Source organism: Gallinula chloropus (genome assembly GCF_964237585.1).
Source record: "Gallinula chloropus genome assembly, chromosome: 11".
Classification (NCBI taxonomy): domain Eukaryota; kingdom Metazoa; phylum Chordata; class Aves; order Gruiformes; family Rallidae; genus Gallinula; species Gallinula chloropus.
The window spans coordinates 7,285,498-7,310,655 of record NC_140096.1 but is presented as its reverse complement, the minus strand read 5'-3'; the positions used below and the strand labels follow the sequence as shown (position 1 = coordinate 7,310,655).

At 40.8% G+C, this 25,158-nt stretch overlaps 1 protein-coding gene across 1 annotated transcript; it reads left to right on the top strand.

The window, feature by feature from the left end:
- Positions 1–552: 552 nt before the first annotated feature.
- On the top strand, positions 553–25,152 carry OGT (O-linked N-acetylglucosamine (GlcNAc) transferase). The gene is made up of 22 exons (XM_084269053.1): positions 553–663; positions 4,346–4,496; positions 5,498–5,741; positions 7,240–7,308; positions 10,301–10,417; positions 11,752–11,831; positions 13,180–13,375; positions 13,565–13,705; positions 13,922–14,022; positions 14,219–14,372; positions 14,468–14,569; positions 14,828–15,007; positions 15,977–16,135; positions 17,544–17,633; positions 19,484–19,609; positions 20,314–20,484; positions 20,605–20,721; positions 20,800–20,967; positions 22,693–22,845; positions 23,564–23,816; positions 23,985–24,108; positions 24,686–25,152. Exons 1-22 carry the CDS (start codon positions 627–629, stop codon positions 24,858–24,860), a joined length of 3,108 nt encoding a protein of 1,035 aa, XP_084125179.1. The 5' UTR covers positions 553–626; the 3' UTR covers positions 24,861–25,152.
- Positions 25,153–25,158: the final 6 nt, after the last annotated feature.

Genomic DNA, 25,158 nt, shown 5'->3' with positions numbered 1-25,158 from the left:
GGCGCTGGGCCCCAGCTCTGGCACCTGTCAGCGTTGTGTTAAAGGCTGGGCTTGATCCTCTTAAAGGACTTTTCCAGCCCAAACGATCCCGCGCCTCCACCGCCGTTTTCCCCTCCCGTGGGGCGCCCCGCGAACGCGGCTGCGCGGGGGCTGCCCCGGGCCGGGTCTCGCCCCCCGACGGGGCCGTACGACCACGCGCGGCCCCACCGGCACAACGGGGCGGCTGCGCACGCGCAGTGCCCCTGCGCTTGTCGCAACGGCTTTGTGCGGAAGGATACCTGAGCTGACAAATATAGATCTGCTCTCGGCACCCGCACACGTGATTACCGAACTGGCTTGGCGGAAGAAGACGGAGGAAGTTCCGGTAGGGGTCCATCCGCTTCACAGGGGCTCCTTATGGGCCGGCCGCTTAGCTCCTCCCGGACTACTTGCCGGAGGGAGCTAGTTCCGGCAGCAGCCATTCGGCACTGTACTGCCTCCGCCACCGCCATTTCGGGAGCCGCTGCTTCAGCGCGCCGGGATCGCGGGCAGCGTGTTGCTGTGCCGCCCCTTCGAGCCGAGCGGGTCTCTCCCTACCTGCGGCCCATCTGCTGCCTCCGACAGAGCCTCGCCGGCCCCCTTTCCTGATGGCGTCCTCCGTAGGGAACGTGGCAGACAGCACAGGTACTGCGGCCTGCCGTGCGGGGACGGGCGCGCCGGGGTCAGCGGCGCCGCAGCCCTGCGGCAGCCGGGCTCTGCCTTGGCCTGCGGCCGCGCGGCGGCCTGCGCCCCGCCGGGCTCCGCCTGGCTGGTTCTGTGCGCGCCGGGGCCGCTCCCGGCGGAATTTTCCAGAAGTGCGGCCTGGGCGAGGCGGTTGCTCCCGGCGCGGCCCTCGCCTCTTTTGTGCTCGTCTCGCCTCGGGGCGCTGGCGGAGCCCTCGTGGGCTGCAGGTCGGCCCTGGCAGGTCCCACGGCGGGTTCCTTGGGCGCTGCGCGGCCGCAGCCTGCCAGCCGCTCCGGGGGGAGTATGGCGCCCGGGGCTCTCAGTGCGGTGCTCTTGCTCCGCAGTGTTTATAGGCCATCGCGTGGCTGGGGTTTTGTGGAGAGTGAAGGGCAGTGAAAAGCTGTCTCAAATGTACTGCGATCCAGAATCTCTCCCTCCGCTTAAGGAGGGAGTCTTTTGTGGTGTAGCCCAGAAGTGCAGCGCTTTTTTTGGCCAGTAAGAAAGATGCTACTTAAGAAAGATGCTGTCCTACCTTTAGTTTACAGATCTAGAACATGAGGGACAGAGGGGAGAAGAGGAGAAATCTCACTTTCCTTGTAGAGCGACAAAAATGTTTTTTCCTTCTGAAAAAATAAAAAGCCAATACAGCTTTATCACCTAGATTTTTTGAGCGCTTTTGTAACCAGAGGGAAAGGAAGTGTCTGAAGAGCTGAAACGATGACTGGGAAAAGTAGGGAAGGGAGAAAAATCCTACCAGGATCCGTGGAGGAAGAGATGGAGTGGCATTGCAGAGGTGGGAGTGTAAAGGGTAGTGCCAGCGGTACACAAATCGAGGGGCCAAGTGCTGCAATACGGCATTTCTGTGCTGCTCGGCAAGAGCCCCGTGTCTAGTCAGCGAGGCTGCAGCATCTTCCTGCAGCTTTGATCTGTGGAGGTGAAAAGAACACGTGCGCGCTTGCGGAGAGCCCTGTGCTCCTTCCTCAGCACCTCCCAGACGGAGGTGAAAACTGCTGCTCTCTGGGACGAGCTTTTAAATGTAAGGTTAAGTACCAGCATATGGTAAGCCCTTAGGGTGTGATTTCTAGGGGGGGGGAAAGTTACCTTGGGTACGTTTGTGGTAGTTGTGCGTGAGTTTTCTAGGCTTTTCCAAGGTCATAATCAAAGCGTGCAGCACAAGTTAGCCTAGGCACATGAGTTTGTGTGTGTGAGACGTGGTAAGGGATTTGTCGGGCTTTGGCTGGGCACTGCAGTTATTTTCTGCAGAGGGGGATTCAGTGAACAACCGTTGATGACTGTTACGGATTCTTTAGGTTGTAGAACTTCTCCAGACAAATTTGTTCAAATTTTGCCACGTTTTTGAACTTTGAGAAACAGCTGACCACTTCATACTTTATTATAAACTTCTCAGTCATCATTGCTACAATATTTGTTTGCACTGGCTGTTTTATGCTTTATCTCTTCTGGGATGATTTGCCTTGTGAAGAGCCTTGATAAAAGAAGGAGAATTTTAGTTTTTCACTTTAGTGCTTTTGTTAAGTGATTCTTAGTCCTAGGTGTCAAATAAATTTCCAGGTGTTCTGTACTGCCTTCTCTCTCACTTTGGCAGATGCAACTTTAGTTTCAGTTTTGCTTAAGTGGGCAGAATGTAGCATTTAGGTGATGGTTGAAGGCTTCTTTCAAATTGGTCATGAACATTGAACTCTAAACATCAGGGTGGTTGGGTTGGTTTTTTTTTTTCCTGGTCTTTAGCTTTGAAATTTAATAAGGCCATTGAAATTTATTTGAAGAAGAAATAATTCCATGGGATGTGCTCTTCCTCTATCCAGATTCCCTATGTTTGTGCCATCAGTAGAACTTGAAAATACGCTGACTGCCAGAGGTGCTAAACATGTTTGGCTGTTCAGGGCAGGAAGAGGGAGTCAGGAACAGTGTGTTGGTATTGTTACTACTGTCTACACCTTGGACTTTGGTAATTGGGGCTGTCATTCTCCTGTAGAATAACAGTTTTATCTGTTTAATGCAGGTAGGCTTAACCAGTACTGAAGTAAGCTTTTCCCTTAGGGCTTGGAAAGCTATTAAGATAGACTCCTGGAAAAGAGGAATTTAATCTGGGTGAAGACACTTAAGTATTTGAAAACTAGTAGCTTTGGTAGTTAACATCTCTGTGAAACAGTTACAAGTTTTTAGTATGTTGTCTTTGCCGGTGCTACATGGACAAACTGCATGGACTGCAAACACTACATGATGTAACTAATCTTGAGGACCTGCTAGTGCTAAAAGAAAAGCAATTTTGATGTTAGTTTAACTAATTTAGATCAGTCCCGATTTTATAAAAAACCCCTCAAAAACCCAACCACTAGATAGTAACTGTACCTAATCTGTTTGCGATTATTTTCCTATCGTTAAAGTTCATATAATATAAAATTCACATAAAAATTGAAGTCTGAGGGCTGTGGTAGTATCTAGTTGCAGAAATGTGTTCTCAGGTACTGAAGTGCTTCCTTGCATTAGGAAAGATTTATCTGTTTTATTTAAATTCAGAATTTTAAAACTATGTAGGTCCCAGTGGGACCTGTTTCATGAAGGGAATTGACTGCAGAGTATTGGAAATGATGGACTTAAGAGGAAAAATAAGAGACACTTGCAGTAATCAAATATTTTAAAGTCACTGGTATAAAGGCAGAATTTGAAGATCAACACTTCTTTCTAGAATGAATGGTTGTGGTTTTTTTCCAAGCTGCATTTGGCAATATTACAATACACAGCAGTGTTTGTAAGTGTCAAAAGTAAATAACATTTCTTAACTTGGTTTTTTTTTTTGCCTAAAATGGGTGGTATTCAATTATTTTGTTCTGCACAACTGTATCTTAAATACTAAAACAATTTTGTCACTCCCATTCCAGCTCAGCCTCCAGATTGAATAACTCCTTTTCTGTACCCCATTTGTTTAATGGTTCCTTCTGTAGGCCAGTTGCATAATTGTTGAACTGTGTGTTTGTGTGTCATCAGATATTGTTCTAGGACCATATTTTTTTTTGGTGTAGGAATTTTTACTTAGTACAGAGAATGTAGGATTATAGAGGATTCAAGGAATGTCATGCATACCTTTTTTAAGAAGGGATTTCACTACTGGCACAGAAAACCTTTATTTTGTTTATGTCCTTTGAAGTTTTTGTCAGCTGTCCTTCATTTTTTTTTTTTTTTTTAAATTTGTTCTTAATACTACAAAGCATAAGGGTGACAGTCTCGAGGGAGAGTGAGGGGACTCATCATGCCCTTAGCAGCACTTCTACTGTAAGGAATCAACGGACAATATCATGTCTTGGGCCTCTTTAAATAAATAAAGATGACTTGCAAATTCTCACTACTGTCTAGGTGCTTCTGTTTTTAGCTGATAAAGTCATGGACTTGTACAGATAATGTTAGAAATGTAGTAAGAGGCTGGGGCATGAAGATGTGAGAGTTCAAACTGCCAGGTGCTGTAGTGTTTTTGTGTAACATCGTTCTCATCCTTCAGTTGTGTACGCTTTTTTTCACATTGTTTTGGTTTTTGTTTTGTTCCCATTATCTAACTTTTTGTTTTCCCCCCTTAAATGTTTTGGTGACTCTCCAGAACCAACGAAACGTATGCTTTCCTTCCAAGGGTTAGCGGAGTTGGCTCATCGTGAGTATCAGGCAGGAGACTTTGAAGCAGCAGAGAGACACTGCATGCAGCTTTGGAGACAAGAGCCTGATAATACTGGTGTGCTTTTATTACTGTCGTCCATTCACTTCCAGTGTCGCAGATTGGACAGGTAGGAGACTTGAGGTGTTCTGCACTGCCAATAGTACTGACATTGCTGACATTCTATTCTAACATTGATTTAATTTTCTAATCACCAAATGCAAATGCTGACTAACTTTGTAACAGCTGTAAGGATTGGTTAAAAATAATCTTCCTGCTCTTTGAATTTTGTTAGGGTAAAAGAAAATCAAATTGGAATTGTGAGCTTTACAACAAACAATAGATCTTGCTGATTATCTCATGTTATTTTAATATTGTATGCATTAATGTTGGAGTGTGAGCCACAGTCCTGTGTACTGGAGGTATTTACATCTGTAAATAAAAGCTTTTGTTTGTTTATTCCACCTGCAGTGTGGGGCTCTGTTTTAAGTTGCAAGACTGATTGCTTGCTGCGAAGTGCCATGATTAGCTAAAGATTTTTGTCATCCAGAAGTTGTCTTTACATTTCCTTCTGCTTGCTTGTTGATTGTCTTGCTTTCTGTGCTTCAAGCATTTTTAACTTGTTCTAGCTATAACCTGCATGTGCTGGTGAGGGAAGTAAGAACTTCTGACTGAGGTTTATTTTATTTACGCTTCTGAATGCAGTTATAATATGTGAAAATAAAATGGGGGAGGACATAGTAGAATTTTGTATCTACCAGCTATGTCCTGTTTCTTGGAAGGAGGCTAGAGTGGAGCATTGCTTAAAGCATGTGAATGTTGGAAGATGCATTGCAGGAATTCTGTAGTGTTTTCTCCCAAGTGTGTTGAGCTTGGGTTTGGTGAGGCAACTTGAACTGCATGGATTGTGAACGAGTTAACTATGTTCAGTAGAATCTAAAGTAGGAACAGGGGAGATGGTAGTTTAATCTAGGAGAAGCTAAGCATACAAGACACCTCCAAGTCCAGATTTGTTGGCTGTACACTTGGCTCACTTAAGTATGAGTGTTTCTTCAGTAACTAAGTAAACCCTGAAAGTAAAGGGTGTTCTTTTTTCCTGTTTACTTTGCTAACTTGTCTATTTTTCTCCAGGTCTGCTCACTTCAGCACTTTGGCTATTAAACAGAATCCATTGTTGGCTGAAGCTTACTCGAACCTGGGCAATGTGTACAAGGAGCGTGGACAGCTACAGGAAGCAATTGAACATTACAGACATGCACTGCGCCTCAAGCCAGACTTCATTGATGGATATATTAATTTAGCTGCTGCGCTGGTAGCTGCAGGTGACATGGAAGGAGCAGTACAGGCATATGTGTCTGCCCTTCAGTACAACCCTGTAAGTAATGCTTTGTTATGGAACTACTCCAGACCATACTACTGTCCCAGGACACACAAACAAGGCTTTTGAAAGCAAACAAGTTCCTCTAACTTGTGCTTCATGCTTCTCTTAAGGATCTTTGAAAGACTTCTGTCACAAAGCTTTTATATTTATAATACAGTGAGAACTGTTGGTTTTGTGCTTATCTGTATTGTTGAGATAACAGAAAAGCAAGGAGTAGGTGATTTGTTTGTTATTCTTCTGAAGTCAGATGTTCTAGTGAATAATTGCATATTTGTGTCCTCTAAGATGGTGTTAGAGTGGGAGACTCGCTACTCAGACTTGAATGTGAGATCTTAAAATCATCAGGTGTTACTTTATCATGAAGTCGAGAAACTTCATGGTGATCAAAGTTACCTTGGTTAGACTTTCACTGTGGACTGGCTTACAGAAGCATCAGGCTTATGTTTTACAGGTTGAAACTAAGTGCAAGTCTGTAAGTGATGACTCTAAAATAGATCTGGTGTTTGAATTTTTGTTTTGTAACTCTTTTGAATTGACATTTTTAGTGTAAACAGTGTATCAGACTGCTGTCTTCCACTTATTTTGCATTGCACTCAATTTGTGCAGTACTAATCAGCATGATGAAGGTATCTGCTTGCTATTTGGTAATATATCTTGTCAAAAATTGCCTATAATGCAGCAACAGTCTGGTGTGCCTGTATCCTTTTTGTTTTGGAAAAGTTAATGCAAATTCTGCCCAACAAGCTTAAAACCTTGTTTTCGCTCTGTTCTTGGGCCTTGGGGAATTGTCTGACTTACGGTGCTGAGTGGTATGACTGGTAGAGTCGATGCACTGGTTAGAAATACTGTAAGGTGGTGTTTTATTTCAGAAGCTGAAGTTTGTTCGGATTAGAAACTCGTTAGCATTATCAAATGTCTCTGTTCTCTGGTCTCTGCTGCTGGGTAATGCAGCCTGTGCTGTTAGGCAAATGAAAGAACATGTGGCAAGGCTGTTGAAAGTGGATGGTTTAGTGGGTAAAACGGGGGGAAAAAAACGGCTTTGGGGATACAGGAAGCAAAATCAGTGTATGTAATAGCTGTGATGGCAATGGTGTAACTTAATACGTGTTTACAGTTGAGCTTTAAAAAAATGGGGGGGGGCTCAAATACCTGTGTATAGCAAAAAGTTAAGCTGTAGAGGGGTCGATGTTTTTCTGGTTTTGGTTTCCCTGTGTTTCTGTATAAAAAGGAAATGTATGAAATGCTTTATATTACTTTATGGTTGTACTTCTATAGTACTAAAATCAGTAAGATTATCTGTAGGCTGTGATTTTAGGTCAAGAAAATAACATTTCTGATGTATTTACTAAGAATTTAAAAGAAGGTGTGTAGGAATGAGGTGTTCTTTTGCTAGTTCTGTGAAGACTTTTGAGATTTCTGAAGCTCACAGTGTGACTTTTGATTTTTGTTTTTAATTTTTTTCCTCCTTTTTTTTTTTTTTTTTCTTTTCCAGGACTTGTACTGTGTTCGTAGTGACCTGGGGAACCTGCTCAAAGCCCTGGGTCGCTTGGAAGAAGCCAAGGTAGGTGTTGGGTAGAATACATGTAAACGTCAGTGTTTTGAAAACTTGAACTTTGCACCAAGTCTTCAAATCTGCGTTGATCTACAGACAGTCTGAGAAACTGCTGAAAACTGAAGGCCTTGAAACACACCAGAGTAGTTGCAGGGCAAGATATGGCATGTCCATGTTTTAAAGTTGGTTTAAGTCAAGAAACGGAACATTACCAAGCCTCTCTGCTGAACTAGGATATCTGATACCATTCTGAAGTACTGGGCAGGAGCTCCGTCATGCTCTTGTCTGGAAATAAATAACAGTCCTTCAAATCTGAGGCTTGCCTGCTGGTGCCAAGCAGAGAGCCTGTGGTTAGCTCGAGACCCCTGTATGATGCAGGTGCTATTGAAAATGCTGCTCTTCTAAAGTCCTTTGTGGCTTGTAAGTGGAGAAGAAACTTACCAAATGTTACTGTGTAATACTGGCTTTTAAAGACTTTTATTCTTTTAACTTTTCCCTTCCCTTGATAGTGGAAGAAAGGCTAGTAAATCGTCAATAGCTGCAGTATGCAAACCCCCCCGAATATCTTTTCTTTGTGTCTTCCCTCTCCCCTACCCCAAAATAAAAAAATCAGAAGGAGAAAGCTGGTTTGTTTGGTAAATGAACTGATCGAAAGAAAACTTGCTGTAGTGGAAAGGTGGCTTCTAGCAGTCTTTTTGTTTCCTAAACTGAGAATTCGAACACCAAGATGCGTTTAAAATTCTTGGCATGTTAAAACTCGGATTGCATAAAGAAATTGTCTTGTTACAAGCCACCTTACGCGCCCACGCTGCAGGGGTGAGGAGTGTGGAGAAATGGGAAACACTCTGGACTCCACGTCTGTCGCTCCAAGCCCCACGCGCATGCTCGAAAGTGGAGTGTATGAACAGCGTAGCTGTCTGTTTGGCTGCAGCACCATTGGGGGGGTGGGGAGGGGTGTGTGTGTCACGATCTTTATGGGATAATGGGAGTGCAGGTTCAAAGTTCATCATTTCTTTGGATTTCTCTGTACTTGGATGTGCATACCGCCCTAGGGCAGCCTAATTGATTTGGTCAGCTCCAGGTTGAAAATACTTGATAGCAGCATTTAGAATTCAAACAGTCTTTGAGACATTTGGTTCTCAGCCCACCAAGCGGACAGCTAACATGAATTGCACTTCACTGCAGCTTTAGTGTGACTGGTATAGGCCAAGACACTGCGCCTGCCTTAGGTTGCTGACTTCTTTGTTTCAGAGCTCTGGAGACACCTAGTTTGAAAGTGTTATTCCGTTTTGTGAGAACTTAATAAACGAGGGAAAACATCTTGAGTAAATTGCAACGTGTTTCTTTGGTTATCAGTCCATTTGAAAAATCAAGCCAGCGGATTCCTTACAGTTTGAACTAAAATTTAATTTCTTTGTAGATATTTCAGAGCCTTTCTTCCAAAAAAAAAAGACCCTGCTGTATGCAATTGCCCTCATTAACCCTCTCCCTTCTGCATGTCTCCCTTGATACAGACAGATTATTCTCATTCCCATGTGTTAAGCCTTATCCAAAAAAATGCAATTGCTTTGTTGAACTCTTACTAATGATCTTGTTTTATTTTCTCTCTTGTTTTTGGTTTTTCACCACTGATATTGTATTTAGAAGGTTTCAGGTGGGTGAAACCTCCTATTCCATGCGTAAGGTGCCTCGCTGAAGGGAGCTCGAGGCCTGGATCTAGGGCAGACACACACCTCCTCCTCCTCTTCCAGCAAGGAACGCACCGAAAAGTCACATGATGAGAAATATGGTAACGGGTTTGTAACTGCCACAGCAAAACCATTTGCCTCCATGCCTGAATCTTCTGTCTTGTGGCTTCAGAAACAGCTTAAAATATTTAATTACAAGCAAGTAATGTAAGAAATATTTTATACTAGTAGCCACAAATTCTTTCAAAGAAATAAAGTAAAAGTAAATTAAAATATTTTAAAAAAGAAATAATTGGAGATAGTTAATAGTAAAAGCTTCTAACTCTTCTGGTTGTTCATTTTTTTCCTTTTTCTTCTTTGTTTGGATTGCAGCGTTCTGCTCTTCTGATGATGCGCTGTGATCCTGCAGTAGCGCAAAGGCTGCGCAGCGGTAACGCGCATTGCGTGCGATTAAGCCCTCGTGAACGGTTGACTAGATGATTAATCTTTGATTGGGTGACTGCCCAAGCTCCAGGCTGTAGCCTTTTGTATAAAATTGGGTTGTAACACATTTAGAGTCCAGACATCAAATTTAATACATGAGTTTTTGTATAGGCCTGTCTGGTAGATTAATGATTCTGGTTGGCCGTTCACTGACCCTAGGGGCAATCAATGTATAGCAAAGCAGTTCGCAGCGATAGCGTGGCGCCGTGCTGTTTAGGATGCGCAGCGATTTCTTGCGCTTGCATTACAGGGACCTAAACCTTCATGCAATCCTGTCATTTGAGGTTTTGAAGCTGCAGGTGATTCGATGTATTTGAAAAATCTGGGAAGCAACATGTGGATTGGGTGTGTTGTCACTTCAGAAGGACAATTAAAACTGAAGAATGGCTTCATCTTTTTCAGTAGTTTTTCTATTTTTTTAAAGTAATTTCTGTTTTAGAGTATTTCACAGTTTTACACTTTTATTTCACAGCAAAATTGCTTTCACACAGTAATACTTTTTTTTTTTTTTTTGCTTTTATGCCCATAAGGGTGGCAGATAATCCAAGCAGCTCAGCAGAAATATTTCTGGGGTGACTTCTTTGGGTAGTGGCGTTGAGTTGTTACCGGCGTAACTGAAGAATGGTGGGCTTGCACCTGGGTTTTGGTTTGCGCTGGCGCAGGATCAACAACAGTTTGCAGCGCATTAGTTTTCGCGCAAGCTAGCCTATACTGCAGGGTCACTTTTGGCTGGTTAGAGAACGCATACTAACAATTGTTTTCTCTCATTTTTTTTTTCTTTTTACAAATATTCCCCTTCCCTTGTATCTCTCTTCTTTAACTGTTCCAAGGCGTGTTACTTAAAAGCAATTGAGACTCAACCAAACTTTGCAGTGGCTTGGAGTAATCTTGGATGTGTTTTCAATGCCCAAGGAGAAATTTGGCTTGCAATTCATCACTTTGAAAAGGTAAATACCTAAGTCAGCTTCACTGCTAGATTTTAATGTGGCCCTGTTAGTTAACATCCGATGGTAATGGCTTTTTGTTTGCTGATGTTTCAGTCTGCCTGTATGCCACTAGAGAGGTGTGACTAGAATTGCCCTAAAGGCTTCACATGCATGTCAAAGATAAGAAAAATCAATGTACCTGATTTAAAAAACAATCTTACTTGATGGGAATGTTTTGTGCTTCATGTATGAGAGGGAGAAACAATTTTTTGTTTAAAATCATTTTTCACTGTGATTTATTTCAGGTACTACTGTTCTTTGAGTAACTGAGGAGAAAAATTAAGTGACACACTAGTCCTTCTCCAGGATTATTTTTCACCAGTATTGTTTGACTTCTCTAGATTGGTGTCATTAAGTAGTTGTCTGGTATCTTAATTCAGTTTGTGCTCAAGTTTCTGAAGTGACTTACAACTAGGTTTAAGATGTGGTGGTTGTATTTTCTTACTGATACATGACTTTAAGATCTACAAAAATTTAACTGATTAGGATTTTTTGAGCTGGGTCTAGTTAGTGGTAGATTATAAAATATTTCAATTTCTCATGTGAGCTATTATTTCCAAAGTGTCAGATACATGCAGTTTATTACTACCTCTGTAACTTCATTGATTCTTAAGTTTAGAAGGGAATGAAATCAGAGGGTCGTGAAATTATCAAATCGTTTTGGGTTAGAAGGGACCTGAGAGATCAGCTAGTTCCAACCGCCCTGCCATGGGCAGGAAGACCCGCTACTAGATCAGTTTTAGTTAAATGGCTACTGAATTTTCCCTGCAGGCACAATGTATTGGCTCTTTTCTTGCTCTTTTGAAAGATGGTGTTTTCCTGGGCTGTTAGAGTTTTAAAATGCTGTCTTATTTTGCAGTAGATGAAGGATATGGATCAGGTTGTTTCACAGGGTTTTCTCCCCAAAAAACAAAATTAAAGGCAGCATAACATGGGTAGGCAAGAGTGTTAAGTATGATCAACCAAACATGAAGTAAGTGTTAAGAACTTACTTTGCAGTAGTTGTAACTGACTAGTTAAGCAAACGAATACTTAAGGCAGTGTAGTCTGTCATTTCATTTCTACAGATAAATAACTTTGCTGTGTGATTGATTTGTACAGCTTAGGTTTTCTTCCTTACTAGGCTATTCACAGTCTCAGATGCTCACAGGTTGGGTCTGTCAAATTTAAAAGAGGATAAAACCAAACCCAAATCAAACAGACCCAAACCCCCACACCCCTAAAAGCCAAGTAGGTTTCATGGAGAATGTTTTTGTGTTAATGCTCAAAACTGTTACTTGAAAAATATTTTTCAGGCTGTAACACTTGACCCAAATTTTTTGGATGCTTACATCAATTTGGGAAATGTCCTGAAGGAGGCAAGGATATTTGACAGGTAAGCAGATAAAAACTGTTGCTGTCAGTGGCCTGTCAGATGTATCAAGGTACAAATTAGGTTCTTCCTCTCTATACAGTATAGCAAAGACTTCTGGAAATTAAGCAAGCAAATAGCTTTGAAATGCATAAAGAACACATTACTGGAATTAAAAATATATTGTGGAATGTAATCCTTCATGTTACTTTCCTGTACTTAACCACGTGTTAAAAATAAGAGGTTTTTGAGGGGATTTATGACAATATATTTGAGTTAAGGCTGAGGACAGGTGAAGATGAGACTGTCTGAGAATGGCATGAACCCTTGATGAATTGTGTTTTCATCATGTGAATTTGGGACATGACCTACAAGTGTCTATCCTAAAATTTTCCTTCTGCATAAGACAAGCTGAAATACTGAAGTTCAGCCAAACATCTGACTTAGATATTCTGTATTTGTTACGTGTTGGCATGTTACTGCATGGGGTTGCAGCATTGTTGCTGTCTTTGAACTAACTTGTTTTTAGACCTGTAATCTGACACGTGAATCTTACTTTTGTTTGTGGAAGGAGATCCAGGCTGGTGTTAATGTGATGTACCATGTTGCATCTCTTAATTGGATTGCAGTTTCAGGTAGTGGTGGTTTGGAGCTCTAAATTTAATAGAAACTTTTAGGGAGCAAGTGAATTATTCAAAGTAGTTGCATTGCATAGAGTGTAAAACTGATTTCTGTTAATTTGTGGTTTCCTCATAATTTCAGGCTTTACTTTTTTGAGAATTTACTGTGTTGTGATTTTTCTAGGAATCAGATTTGATTGCATTGGCCATTAACTATATGTGTCTGTAGCACTATATGAGAGGTTTCACTTTTGAACAAAATGAAGTTTGAAGTATCAGTTGTATGATACGTTTGTTAGGTCAGTGGAGAGAATCAAGACAGCTAATAATACACTGTTTATATTATTATGATATAATAGACTAGAAAAAGAAGGTTTTGTACTTATCCTAATAATGAAAAGTGTTTTTAAAAAAAAGTGCTTACTCCTTCCCCAGAAGACTTAGGTTGATAACAGTACAGCATCAGTTGGGAGGAAAGCATCGCTCTTTTATGAAGTATTTCAAGTCTGCTAGTTACTACAGAATATTGCATAGTTTTACAACAGCATGAATAATAATTCATTCCCTTGATTGGGCTTTTAATTCAAGCAGTACCGTTCTGTGTCTTCAGTAACATCTTTCAGGACAGATCTGTTTGTGTGTTAGCAATACTTACTGCTTGAAGTTTGTTTTGATGTTGATCACTTTTATGACCAAGGTAAATAAAACTGCTGCTCTCTGGATGACTGTTTACCTCCTTTTTCTTGTTACAGAGCTGTAGCAGCTTATCTACGAGCCTTGAGTTTGAGTCCAAATCACGCTGTTGTGCACGGCAACCTCGCCTGCGTGTATTATGAGCAAGGGCTTATAGACCTAGCAATAGACACCTACAGGAGGGCTATTGAACTACAGCCCCACTTCCCTGATGCCTACTGTAACTTGGCCAACGCTTTGAAGGAGAAAGGCAGTGTAAGGAGTACTTTTTCTCATTTACAAATTTTTAAAAGTATAGTGAATGTTTTATTTTGGACACCAGGTGTCACCAGCTATATTACTATACAATGTTGTCCTCAGTCATAAGGAAGAATAACTGAGATGATCTCCACCTTGAACCTGTTAAATAATGTCTTATTAACATCATCCTTTTTTTGTTTCAAGGTGGTAGAAGCGGAAGAATGCTACAATACAGCTCTTCGACTTTGTCCCACTCATGCAGATTCTCTCAACAATCTTGCAAACATCAAACGGGAACAGGGGAACATTGAGGAAGCTGTTCGTCTTTATCGGAAGGCTCTTGAGGTACAGTAGGTGTGGTGGGGGGAGAGGTGAGGAGTTAAAAGTTGGGAATGTGTAACATGACATAGGTTGGTTGTTTCCCTCCCCTTTCTGTTATAAGGGGAGAATGATCTGCTCAGATGAGTCTCATAAAAAGAAGAGTAAGAAGTGCATGAGTGTTACTTTGATGTAGTTTACTTGGGGCATTTGAGATACAGTTTCTACTCTGCTTTCTTCCAGGTGTTTCCAGAGTTTGCTGCTGCTCATTCAAATTTAGCAAGTGTTCTTCAGCAGCAAGGAAAGCTACAGGAAGCTCTGATGCATTACAAAGAAGCTATCAGGTAAATTAATGTCATCTGTAATAGTACCAGCCTTTTGTAACAGGAAAGTGCCGTGGATTTGTACAGAAAGTGACTTTACAGTAGCATATTTTTAATCCAGATAGTTGCTTTGCTAACCAAAAAGTCTAGGTATGGTATGGTTTCTTACTGGAGGAAGACCTTTTACTGTTAGTGACACACTATTTTCCTCTCTCAGAATCAGCCCCACGTTTGCAGATGCTTATTCCAATATGGGAAATACTTTGAAGGAGATGCAGGATGTGCAAGGAGCTTTGCAGTGCTACACTCGTGCCATTCAGATAAACCCAGCTTTTGCTGATGCCCACAGCAACCTGGCCTCAATTCACAAGGTAGCACATGCGAATGACTCACTCCCACATTATGGTGGGGTACTGCAAGTACTTGCTCTATCTTTATCTGCTGACTCATTTCTGTGTCTTTGCAGGATTCAGGAAATATACCCGAAGCCATTGCCTCTTACCGCACTGCACTGAAACTGAAACCTGATTTCCCAGATGCCTACTGCAACTTGGCTCACTGTCTGCAGGTGAGGAAGACAGGCCTTTGGTTGTAATTCTTAAGATGCCTGTGTAGCAAATGCTAAGCTTGATCATCTCAAGCAATTACTAACTTAAATGTAAAGGGTAGTTAAGTTTGAAATCAGAAGATAAGATCATACAGTCATCAACAGCAACTACGGAAGTTCTTCCACTTTTGGAAGAAGCGTTGGTCTCAACTTGCAGAGAATTTGATACAGATCAAAGGAAGCTGTAGCCCTAATATTTTAATTTTTCCTTTTTTCTAGATTGTCTGTGACTGGACAGATTATGATGAAAGAATGAAGAAGCTCGTTAGCATTGTAGCTGATCAACTGGAGAAAAACAGACTGCCTTCTGTCCACCCACATCATAGCATGCTTTATCCCCTTTCTCACAGTTTTAGGAAGGCTATTGCTGAGAGACATGGAAATCTGTGTTTGGATAAGGTAGGAAGTTTTCTACAGGCCAGTTGTGATTGAGTACTTTGGGTTTTGCCTGTTCTACTTAAAATCTCATACACAGTATTAGCCTCTATAAGGTTTCTGAGTCGCTGACCTGTAAAGCGATAGGACATCGTGTTACTCATCTGGTCATGTAAAGTACATGCAAGTGGCATTATGCTAAACCAGAGTGTAAGTTATTCTTTCCTTACAGTACAACAGATTCAGGCAGCTGTGTGACAGTATTTCTCAAACTCTGGTCTTTTTCAGCATCCACAGTGCTTAAAACCCGGTCTTGCCTCTAGTGTGAGGTTGGCTCTGGGATTTCCAAATGCTCTTGATCTAGGACTGATGGCAGCTATGTGTGATGCATTGCAGTAGGAAGTACTTGAACATTTGTTGTGATCCTGTTCTGGATTACTTTGTGTACAGCAGAATAGATTCTTCTAAAAATCTCTTGCTGCAGTTACTGAACTGTATGCCCCTTCCACGAGACAGGACAGCACCTCGAGCTGTGAAGAGTGCAGTTGCAATTGATGGCAAATTCTTTAACTAAAATTTGATGGAACTTCTTTTTCTCTTCAACTGTTTATAGCTGTTGTGAATGTTGAAACTGACTACATGAGCAGGTTTCCAATTATAATTGAAAATACTCTTGTCAGCCAGTGGAATGGTCTGTTTACCTAATGGAAATATCTCAAAGTTCAGAAAACAATGCTTAGTTTGTAAACTGGCCTCTCTTAATACCCTGATGATCCTGTCAGTGATAGTGTCTGCGAGATTATGTCTGGGGAAGGTGGTGAGCCTAAGAACAGAAAGCACTCTGTGGTGCTTCAGGAATACTGTTTTCATTACAAGTGGCTTGTAGTTTAAGAACTTCCTGGTCATACTGGTGTGGTATCAGCACATTTAACAATCACAGGATCCCTTTGTTTAGCATCTGGGTTTGATTTCTTGTGTGTGTTTTCTTGACAGATTAATGTTCTTCACAAGCCACCATATGAACATCCCAAGGATTTGAAGGCCAGTGAAGGTCGACTTCGTATTGGCTATGTGAGCTCTGATTTTGGAAACCATCCAACCTCACACCTAATGCAGTCAATCCCAGGCATGCATAATCCAGACAAATTTGAGGTAAAAATATGTGGTGTGCTTAAATCTTGAAATAATGGCTGTAAGCAGCACTTCCTCTCTTTGGTGTAGGCACATAAACTGGTTTGTGTTTTTTCTTTTTGGTTAGTGGGCTTTTTCAAATGGGTTGAAGAGTTCTCCAGCCCATGTCATCCCCCTTAACCAATGTGAAATGCTATTTAGAAGGCAGGCAAAGTAGCTGTCCTTAGAATTACTGTAGGTAGGATTTGTGTCCCATGGAAAACTTCTTTTAATAAGAAGCTTCAGCTGCTTATTGAAAGAAGCTTCAGCTATTCTTTGAACAGTTACGTTTCAACATCAAGCTACCTCCAGGTTACTTCTGATTTACACATAGGCATCTGGGTTTTGTTCACTCTACCACTGGTGGTTTGTTGGCTGTTTTTAAACTTTTTTTCTGGGATACCTGACTCCTAACAATGAACCTCAAATTGGTCTGGCTACTGCTTTTTCAAAAGCAAACTACACACTACAGTTAATTCAGAAGGAGCCTATACAATTTAGTGATACTAAAGACAATTGTGTCTATATGTATTTGTATGTCATGTTAAGGGATTAAGGCTGCAAATAAAAATGAAGTTGTAGTGTTTGCTCCCTGACTGTTTCAATTGCCTCAATTTTGAGCTCCTGTTTTCCAAAATGTGAGAATTTGCTTGTAAGGGTGTTAAATCTTCCCTTCTTGCAAAAATGTTTCTTGGGCTCCTTCTTTTGTTTTAGTTTTGGATTTCCTCCCCACCATTTTTTCCTGGTTATGAAATCTTTGTAGTCTGAAATGTTTGTGGCAGAGCTACATGCTTGAATTGTTAGCAGAAAGGTGACTATGAAGCATGTAGGTTCTAGTTTAGGTAAAGCTGGCTATACATATAACCTGTGTATATACACTGTGTGTGTGTGTGTACACATCTAAAACTCAAGGATGAGTTTTAGATAAATTTGTGGTTTCTTGAATGAAGAGAACAAGTAACTGTTCAAAGAACCTGTTAAAAAGCTTCTCAAGGACTTAGCTTGTCTGTTCAACCTCAGTCATAATTCTTGCTGATTACACTCAGATGTGTCTCGTAAAAGGCATTCTTGGATTTGCATGAGGCTTACATTCTCTCCTTGTTAAAATTACACCATTGTATGTGTAATTTTTTCTGTTCAAGATGTGGTGCTGAGTTATAGCACCAGAACTAAGAAACTGTGGCCTGGTGCAGAGGTGTCAAGTGTCAAATGCCCCTTTCTTTTTTTAGACTTTCTCAACTGGTTGAAGGCCACAGAAACAAATACCTGTGTGCAAGGATATATGATTTTGCTGATGTAGTTTAAAATTGCAATATCATACACTTTGTAACAAGGCTATTTTGTTGGCAAGTTGTAGCAGATACTCAGTGTCTGGTGCTTGGCGTTCCAGGTGTTCTGCTATGCGCTGAGCCCTGATGATGGCACCAACTTCCGTGTAAAAGTGATGGCTGAAGCAAATCATTTCATCGACTTGTCTCAGGTAAGCTTTTCTGCTACACTGACCTTTCAGCAAATCTAAATGAAGAGAGATCTCCCTGTAGCTTGTGTTTTTTGGTTGCAATCATTTGTTGAATTAGGCTGATATGTTGGTCTTGAACTTTGGCATTTGTAGATATGTTGATGTCACACCCTACCTGAGATGCAGTGGCTATTGTGTGACCTCGCTGTGATTGTTCCAAGAGTAGTATAAGCAGCAATGAATAGCAGTTCCACTCAGTCTTAAGTCACATCTAAATGTCGTAGGTGCCACAACTACAAATATTTTTATTTACTCCAGTATAGCAGGACAGAGATTTAATCATAAACAGGAGGGACTTGTGCCTCCATCACGAAGTTGGTGTGGTAACATCTATAGGTGGTTTTGTTTTTCTGTAAGTTCTGTATGAAAACCATTGGAGATTCAGTATACACAAGTCAAGGAGTTGTTATACTATCTCAAGGTAACAAAAAGCCCTAAAGCAACATGGACTCCTCAGTGTATGTTAACAATAGAGCTGGATTAGTACCTGGACAGTCCCAGATAGGTGGCAGATGAAACCTGCATGTAATTCTTTGAACTCATCCTGTTGTTTGCAACCTGTTCTTTTAAGTAAAAACTGCTGAATTAGCATGAGCAGAATTTCTCTTAACATGGATTTTGCGAAGTTGATCCTTTAAAATGTTCTTTTAGAATAGTGACCTTCAGTTCTACTTGTTGAAAGCCACCTGCATTCTCCCACCCCAATCCAATTTTGCAGCTGTGGATGTTGAAAGCCCTTGGTTGTAGTAAAACTGGGCAGCATTTTAATATTTGTTGTTGTCTCTAACAGGTGTGTGGGCAAATGTTTCCTTTGCCCAGATTGATACACTTTTGTTTTCTTATTTAACAGTCTTGAGGCATCAAACTCTTTTAAGTTACAGTGCAACTCTGAATCAAACAAATAAAAGCAGTTTGCTGTGATCTGTTGCATTAGCACTGTAACTTAGTGAAAGTGTAACTAAAATGGGAACTCAGTTGTCCACTCCAAATACAATTGCCTGTGTATGTTTACCCTGTTACAAAATAGGAAGCAGCTTTCCCTTTTGACAAAAGTATCCGTTGTAGTGAGCCAGCATAAACAGTAGCTGAGTAGTAGTTCATTGGTTTACTTTTGATCTTCGGTTTGAAGTAATTTCTCTGTATTCCAGTAGTTGGGAATCTCCCACTTGCCCTACCTGAGCTTTGATCATTAACCTTCCAGCACTGGTGGGATCTTTTCTGGTTTGTACTGCCTCAGTGTCTACCCTTTTGTTTTACTGCTGCTGAACTAGAGACAGCTGCTTGTAGGTGCTGACTAGTTGTATGATTTTGGAGGAATTTAAGTGTTGTTTACAGTTTTTTTTTATTTTCAGCATTATACAGGGGGAGACATTGTCATTTCCAAGGCTTTGCTATTCTTGAAAGTTACTGTTGTAATACCTTCTGTTCTGCTGTTTTAATTTGGTCAAGAACTGAAGCAGTTTTAGCATTGCTTGAAGTTTCTTCTGTGGTCCATTTTGTGATGTTTTTCTGCGTGACTTTATGAGCGTGGCAATACTAGGTATCATCCTCTACTGAGTCAGCTACCACAGTTCCTATTTCTGTCAGTGACTGCTTCAACTGTGTCTAGCAAACTTTGGTTTTTCTTGGCATCATTGTGGTTTTGTTTGGGTTTTTTTGAGTTGGGGACTCTTCCCTCTAAAACCAGGAGTAACTGAGATTCTCACCTAATTAAATCGTGCAGTTGATGTCCATTGGTACACTGATGACTAACCACACTATTACTTCTGTTTTCAGTCTTTCAGTAACTTTTATTTGTTTGTGCCCTTCAGATACCATGTAATGGAAAAGCAGCAGACCGCATCCATCAGGATGGGATACACATTCTCATTAATATGAATGGTTACACAAAAGGAGCACGGAATGAATTATTTGCCCTGAGACCAGCACCTATTCAGGTAAGAAAGAGGGCGCACACTCAAAAGAACCCCTGCTTAGCAGTAGAAGAGTTTCTCTTCCAGCAGAATGCAATAAACGTTGAAGGCTCATGTTGATCAGAAAGTGAGAGAGACTTAGGCTCTCAGTCTAATCATTTTGTTGAAACAGAGTAGTTTGGGTTTTTATGTGTTTTGTGAGCAGTTGACTGTGTGTTGAAAGAGAAATGCCTAATCCTGTGAGGTTCTTGTACATGACTGACTTCCTTGCATTAGTGAGAACAAAGAAAAATGTACTGAAGCAGTTGTGGAAAAGAGTTTTTGTGTGTTTAATCTCTTTAGGTTTAGTGAAATTATAGCAAGTCAGTCTTTTTTTTTTTTACTAAGTATTTTCTAAAATGCTTATGGAAGGAGAATGGTAGAAGCCTGAATCAGAGTATCTCTAGGCTACAGAAGTTGTCTCAGCTAAGAGGCTTTAATCATTGCTGCTTAGTATTCTGGAATGTAGCTGGTTATTTTTGCCCTTTTTGCTTGAGGAATCAATTTTGGAATATCCTTGAATTGTTCAGTCTCAATAAAAGCTTGGGGTTAGTGTTTGCTTTTCAATTGTTAAACCACAAGAAGGAACTTGAATCAGTAGGTAGAAAATATGACTTCAACCATGTTGTTTACCTTCTTTTACTTTTGCAATGCATCTGGGACTGGAGCCTTGCTTTCTTACATTCTAGGCAATGTGGCTAGGGTATCCTGGAACCAGTGGGGCATTGTTCATGGATTACATCATCACAGATAAAGAAACATCCCCAGTTGAAGTGGCTGAGCAGTATTCAGAGAAACTAGCTTACATGCCAAACACTTTCTTTATTGGAGACCATGCCAACATGTTCCCCCATCTGAAGGTACGAAGAAAGATAGAGCAGTAGATGTTTTCCATAACTGTCTCTATACAATGACAGTTAATGCAGTACTTGGTTAGGAGGTCTTGTAACTTTTTAAAAACTCATTTTTTTTTTCCACAGAAAAAAGCAGTCATTGATTTCAAGTCCAATGGACATATTTATGATAACAGAATTGTTTTGAATGGCATTGATTTGAAGGCTTTTCTTGACAGTCTCCCTGATGTCAAGATTGTTAAGGTGAGAGCTCCTCCTTTGTGTGTTCAGTTTTAGGGAGTAAGCTAGTACTTTACCTGATGCTCATGTGGTTTATTGTAGATGAAGTGTCCTGACAGCTGTGACAATGCAGATGGCAACGCTGCCCTCAGTATGCCAGTCATTCCTATGAACACAATTGCAGAAGCTGTGATTGAGATGATTAATCGTGGGCAGATTCAGATAACTATCAATGGATTCAACATCAGCAATGGATTAGCAACTACTCAGGTGAGGCACTTCAAGATGCTATTGTTTTGGGGGGTTGTGTTACAGATAATGTTTTGTGATTGTAGGAAGAAAAACCTCCAAGCAAATGTCTGTCTTCTACCATGTTGATTGATTGTCTGCAGCTTACAGGGCGCTTGTGAACTGTTACCTGATTTCAGTTGTGTTTTTCCTCTAGGAAAAAAAATATTGCTGAATAATCCAGGCAAAGTCATTCTCCTTTGTCTCAGCAATGGTTGTTCATCTCCTTACATATTTCTGAACTATTCACTATACCACCACCACTTCTCAGTGCTCTCAGTTAATGGGATTTTAGTGATAATGATAATTATGTTTTTGTGTAATACTTTCTCTTTTTTCCAGAAGAATTCTTGCTTTTAAATACCATATTTTGACATTATAACTGTTTGACTTTTGAATTTTATTCAGTGAAGTCTGTAAGTCATTTTGAGACCTTTTAGTTTATCACTGTGCTCTATCCAAGCATTGGTTTCTTTTTGAGTTCTTATGTCTATAGCTGGGATTTCCAGTTGACAATAGGTTATGCCTTAGATTGTTTCATCTTGGTGGGGGACTGCTATTTCAAAAGCAAATGCTGGTAAACTTACTGTATGATCTAAGCTGTCAGTGCTCTTTTGACAGGATTTCTGTCTTGATCACACTAGTATAACCCTTCTTTGTGCTTGTTCTAATTTGATACCAGCTACTGGTATATGTTGAGAACTGTGTTGTGTTTGAGGTCACCCAGATAAGTAGCACTTTTACCAACTTCTGTTCAGCTAAATTACCTCATGTGTCCTCTAACAGTCAGTGACTGAGTTGTAGTAATGTCAAGTTTGTCAACACTGTACTTATTTTGGCTGGCTGCACTGCCACTGAGTTACTTACATATGTTTTGTTATACCTATGTTTAGTAAAATGCTCAGTATCTGTTTTGACCCGTCTGTATGGATTTTTTTCTTTCATCCTACCGTTGCCTGGCATTATCTTAAAATTTACTAATCCTCAAAACCCTTGCGTGGTGTCTGATTATCCCAACTTCATCCTCTGCCATTTTTGGTTAGCATATTCCTATTCTTTGTGAAGGCTATAAGGTATGTTCTTTTTCAGAACTTCATTAATAACCCTTAATCTAATTTTCAGCATTCCCCATTATTTCCTTGTCAGCTACTTCTTTCCAGCCTGTCAATTACATAATTAATCTGCATCTTCCATCTTGACTATATCCTGTGCTTATTGTTTCTCATCTTTACCTCAACGAGAAGAAACCTTAACCAAATCCAAGAAACCAAACCACCAACCTCCTCTTTACCTTCTGAATGGTCTTTTTACTCTTCCTTGAAGTCTTCATTTCATTTTTAGTCGCAAGGGTGTGTGGTGACCTTAAGGTGGGGAGGTATCCATGTGTAATGGTCTCTCTATTTTTCTTCTTTCCAATTACTCCAGTTACTGGGAATTTGGGGGAGATGTAGTAAGGGCATAGAAGTGCCCAGTGTTTTGTGCTTTCGTGGTTGCAACATTGTGGCACCCTCAAGCATGTATATATACCACTTAAATTCTTGTTGCAGATAAGTAGCCAGTGTTGGTTATACTGTATAATATAACTTCCTGTAAATGTATCTTTTGGTTTTGATGCTAACAAATGTTGTAGTGTGCCTCAGGACAATTCCACAGGGCATAGGTTAGTTTCCTGCAATTTCAATGTTCCAGTATTTTTTTTTTCTGCAGATTAACAACAAAGCAGCAACTGGTGAGGAAGTTCCACGAACTATAATTGTTACTACCCGTTCTCAGTATGGCTTACCAGAGGATTCTGTTGTATACTGTAACTTCAATCAGCTGTATAAGATTGATCCTTCCACTTTACAGATGTGGGCTAATGTGAGTATCCATATCTGATACAAAATCTAAGGTCAGACTTCTGGTATATAGTTGTTCAGATCAAGTGAGCAGAAACTTTGTTTAGGTTAAAATTGTAACTGTTCTGTGGAAAACATTGACCCTGTGCTTGCCTTGTAGGACTTTGTCTTAATGGAACACAGAGGGGTTTTTTATTAATATCAAATTACACTTGTGCTTCTAGCCAGTAAAAAATTACATGTTGGACATCTTAGGTATGGTGGTGCTCTGTTGTGAACTCCCTGCCTTAGTATCCATGATTGTCATAACTGGCTGTGGAAGTTGGCAGACTGAAAGATTTGAACACTGAGTGTCTGTATCAAGGGCCAGTTTATAGAGTATTGTTGAGAGTTACTTGAAGTAGCTCTATTTTCCATAGCATGGGCCTATAAATGAATGAGATCATAACTTTCAGGATTGCTTTCTTAAGTACTGTTCTATGAACTGTTGCTCAAGAGTTGCTGCCCATTCAGTGGGATTAGGTACACAGTCCCAGGGTCCCAGGTACTCCACTTGAAATGGTGATCCGGGTGTTTTTTTGGTTTTGGATTCCTCCCCCTGTCTCTATCCCATAAACTGAAGTATTGAATGATTACACCTTTTACTTCATTTTGGCATGTGGCAATTTCTTTTTGGAAAAAAAAAAAAAAAAATGTTTCTGACCAGACTTTCTGTATTTGGTGCTTTATTTTTGTTACAGATCCTAAAGAGAGTTCCAAACAGTGTACTGTGGCTGCTGCGTTTCCCAGCTGTAGGAGAGCCCAATATTCAGCAGTACGCGCAAAACCTGGGTCTTTCCCAAAACAGAATCATCTTTTCTCCTGTTGCCCCCAAAGAAGAACATGTGAGGAGAGGGCAGTTGGCTGATGTTTGCCTAGACACTCCACTTTGCAACGGACACACAACTGGGATGGATGTACTTTGGGCTGGGACTCCAATGGTCACTATGCCAGGTAATGCAGCAGGGAACCCACCTGGAGCAATTGGGTTTGAATATTACTTTTATAATTGCAAACAGCAAGCCAAAAAGATTTCTCTCTTCCAGAGACAGAAGAAGAGTAACTTGTACTCTGCAGTACATTACTTGATAAGCTTAATCCTGTTGTTTTCTTTAATTACAGGCGAGACTCTTGCATCGCGAGTTGCTGCGTCCCAGCTCACCTGCCTGGGGTGTCTTGAACTCATTGCAAAAAGTAGACAGGAATATGAGGATATTGCTGTGAAACTGGGAACTGATCTGGAATAGTAAGTCACCTTGTACTGTGTAACATGGTAACATGAAGAATGTAAAATGCTTTAGTTGGGTACAGTGCTGAGACTTGGCAGTAGTTTTAATTCTGCAGATACTTTAATATTGAAAATAGTCAATCCTTGTCTAGAGGCTTCTTGTCTTGCAATTAACTCAGCTTCTGCTTTTACTGTGAACTTGACAGGTACCATTGTTCCTCAGTTGAGAGCGCTGTTAGGAAGAAATCGCCCATATTCAGACTAAGTGCACTATAGTTCACCTTTTGTTCTTTTTAAATTGAAGATTAAGCAGTTTGTCATTTCACCTTTAAAAATGTGCTGTAAAAAGTTATGGCAGTACAGATAACACAACAAGTGAGTGCATTAACGTTGAAGTTCTGAGTTGAAATGGTCGTGCTGGTCTGTATCAGAAGCCATGAAGGGATGAAATGGCAGTATGAACTTGGTGGGGAGCAGATGTTTTGGAAACAGTTTTACAGGCAATTCTGGGTTACCTGAAAATAGTGAACTGCAAAAGTAAACAGTGTTAGGAAATGTTTGGAACATCTTGTGACTGTTTTACCTCTTTTTGCAGCCTGAAAAAAATACGCAGTAAAGTCTGGAAGCAGAGAATATCCAGTCCTTTGTTCAACACAAAACAGTATACAATGGACCTGGAGCGGCTTTATCTTCAGATGTGGGATCACTACGCTGCTGGCAACAAACCGGACCACATGATTAAGCCAGTAGATGCTAGTGAGTCTGCATGAAGAGATGGTGTCTTTGTCCCCACCCAGAATTCTCCAGGAACTGAGCCTCTGAAACACCTCTGCAGAGATGATGAGCTAAAAACTGTGCATTTCTACTTAATCTGCCTGGTACTCTGTGGCTGAAGTAATACATGATGGTGATTAAAGCACAGCCAGACTTATTTCTTGCATGATAGGAAAAGACTCAATAGAGCCTGGGATCCTTTTATTCCATGAGGAATTTGAATGGGATTGAGTCGTGTACATGTGAGCTTGTGTGTATGGGTGATGTAGTGATTGCCGAGGGAAGTTTGAACTG

Excerpts from the sequence above, each read along its gene's own strand:
- OGT (XM_084269053.1), top strand. The coding sequence starts at position 627 with ATGGCGTCCTCCGTAGGGAACGTGGCAGACAGCACAG. Across the intron at positions 16,136-17,543 it reads ATAATCCAGACAAATTTGAG|GTGTTCTGCTATGCGCTGAG; the intron begins GTAAAAATATGT and ends TTGGCGTTCCAG. Across the intron at positions 24,109-24,685 it reads CTGGGAACTGATCTGGAATA|CCTGAAAAAAATACGCAGTA; the intron begins GTAAGTCACCTT and ends CTCTTTTTGCAG.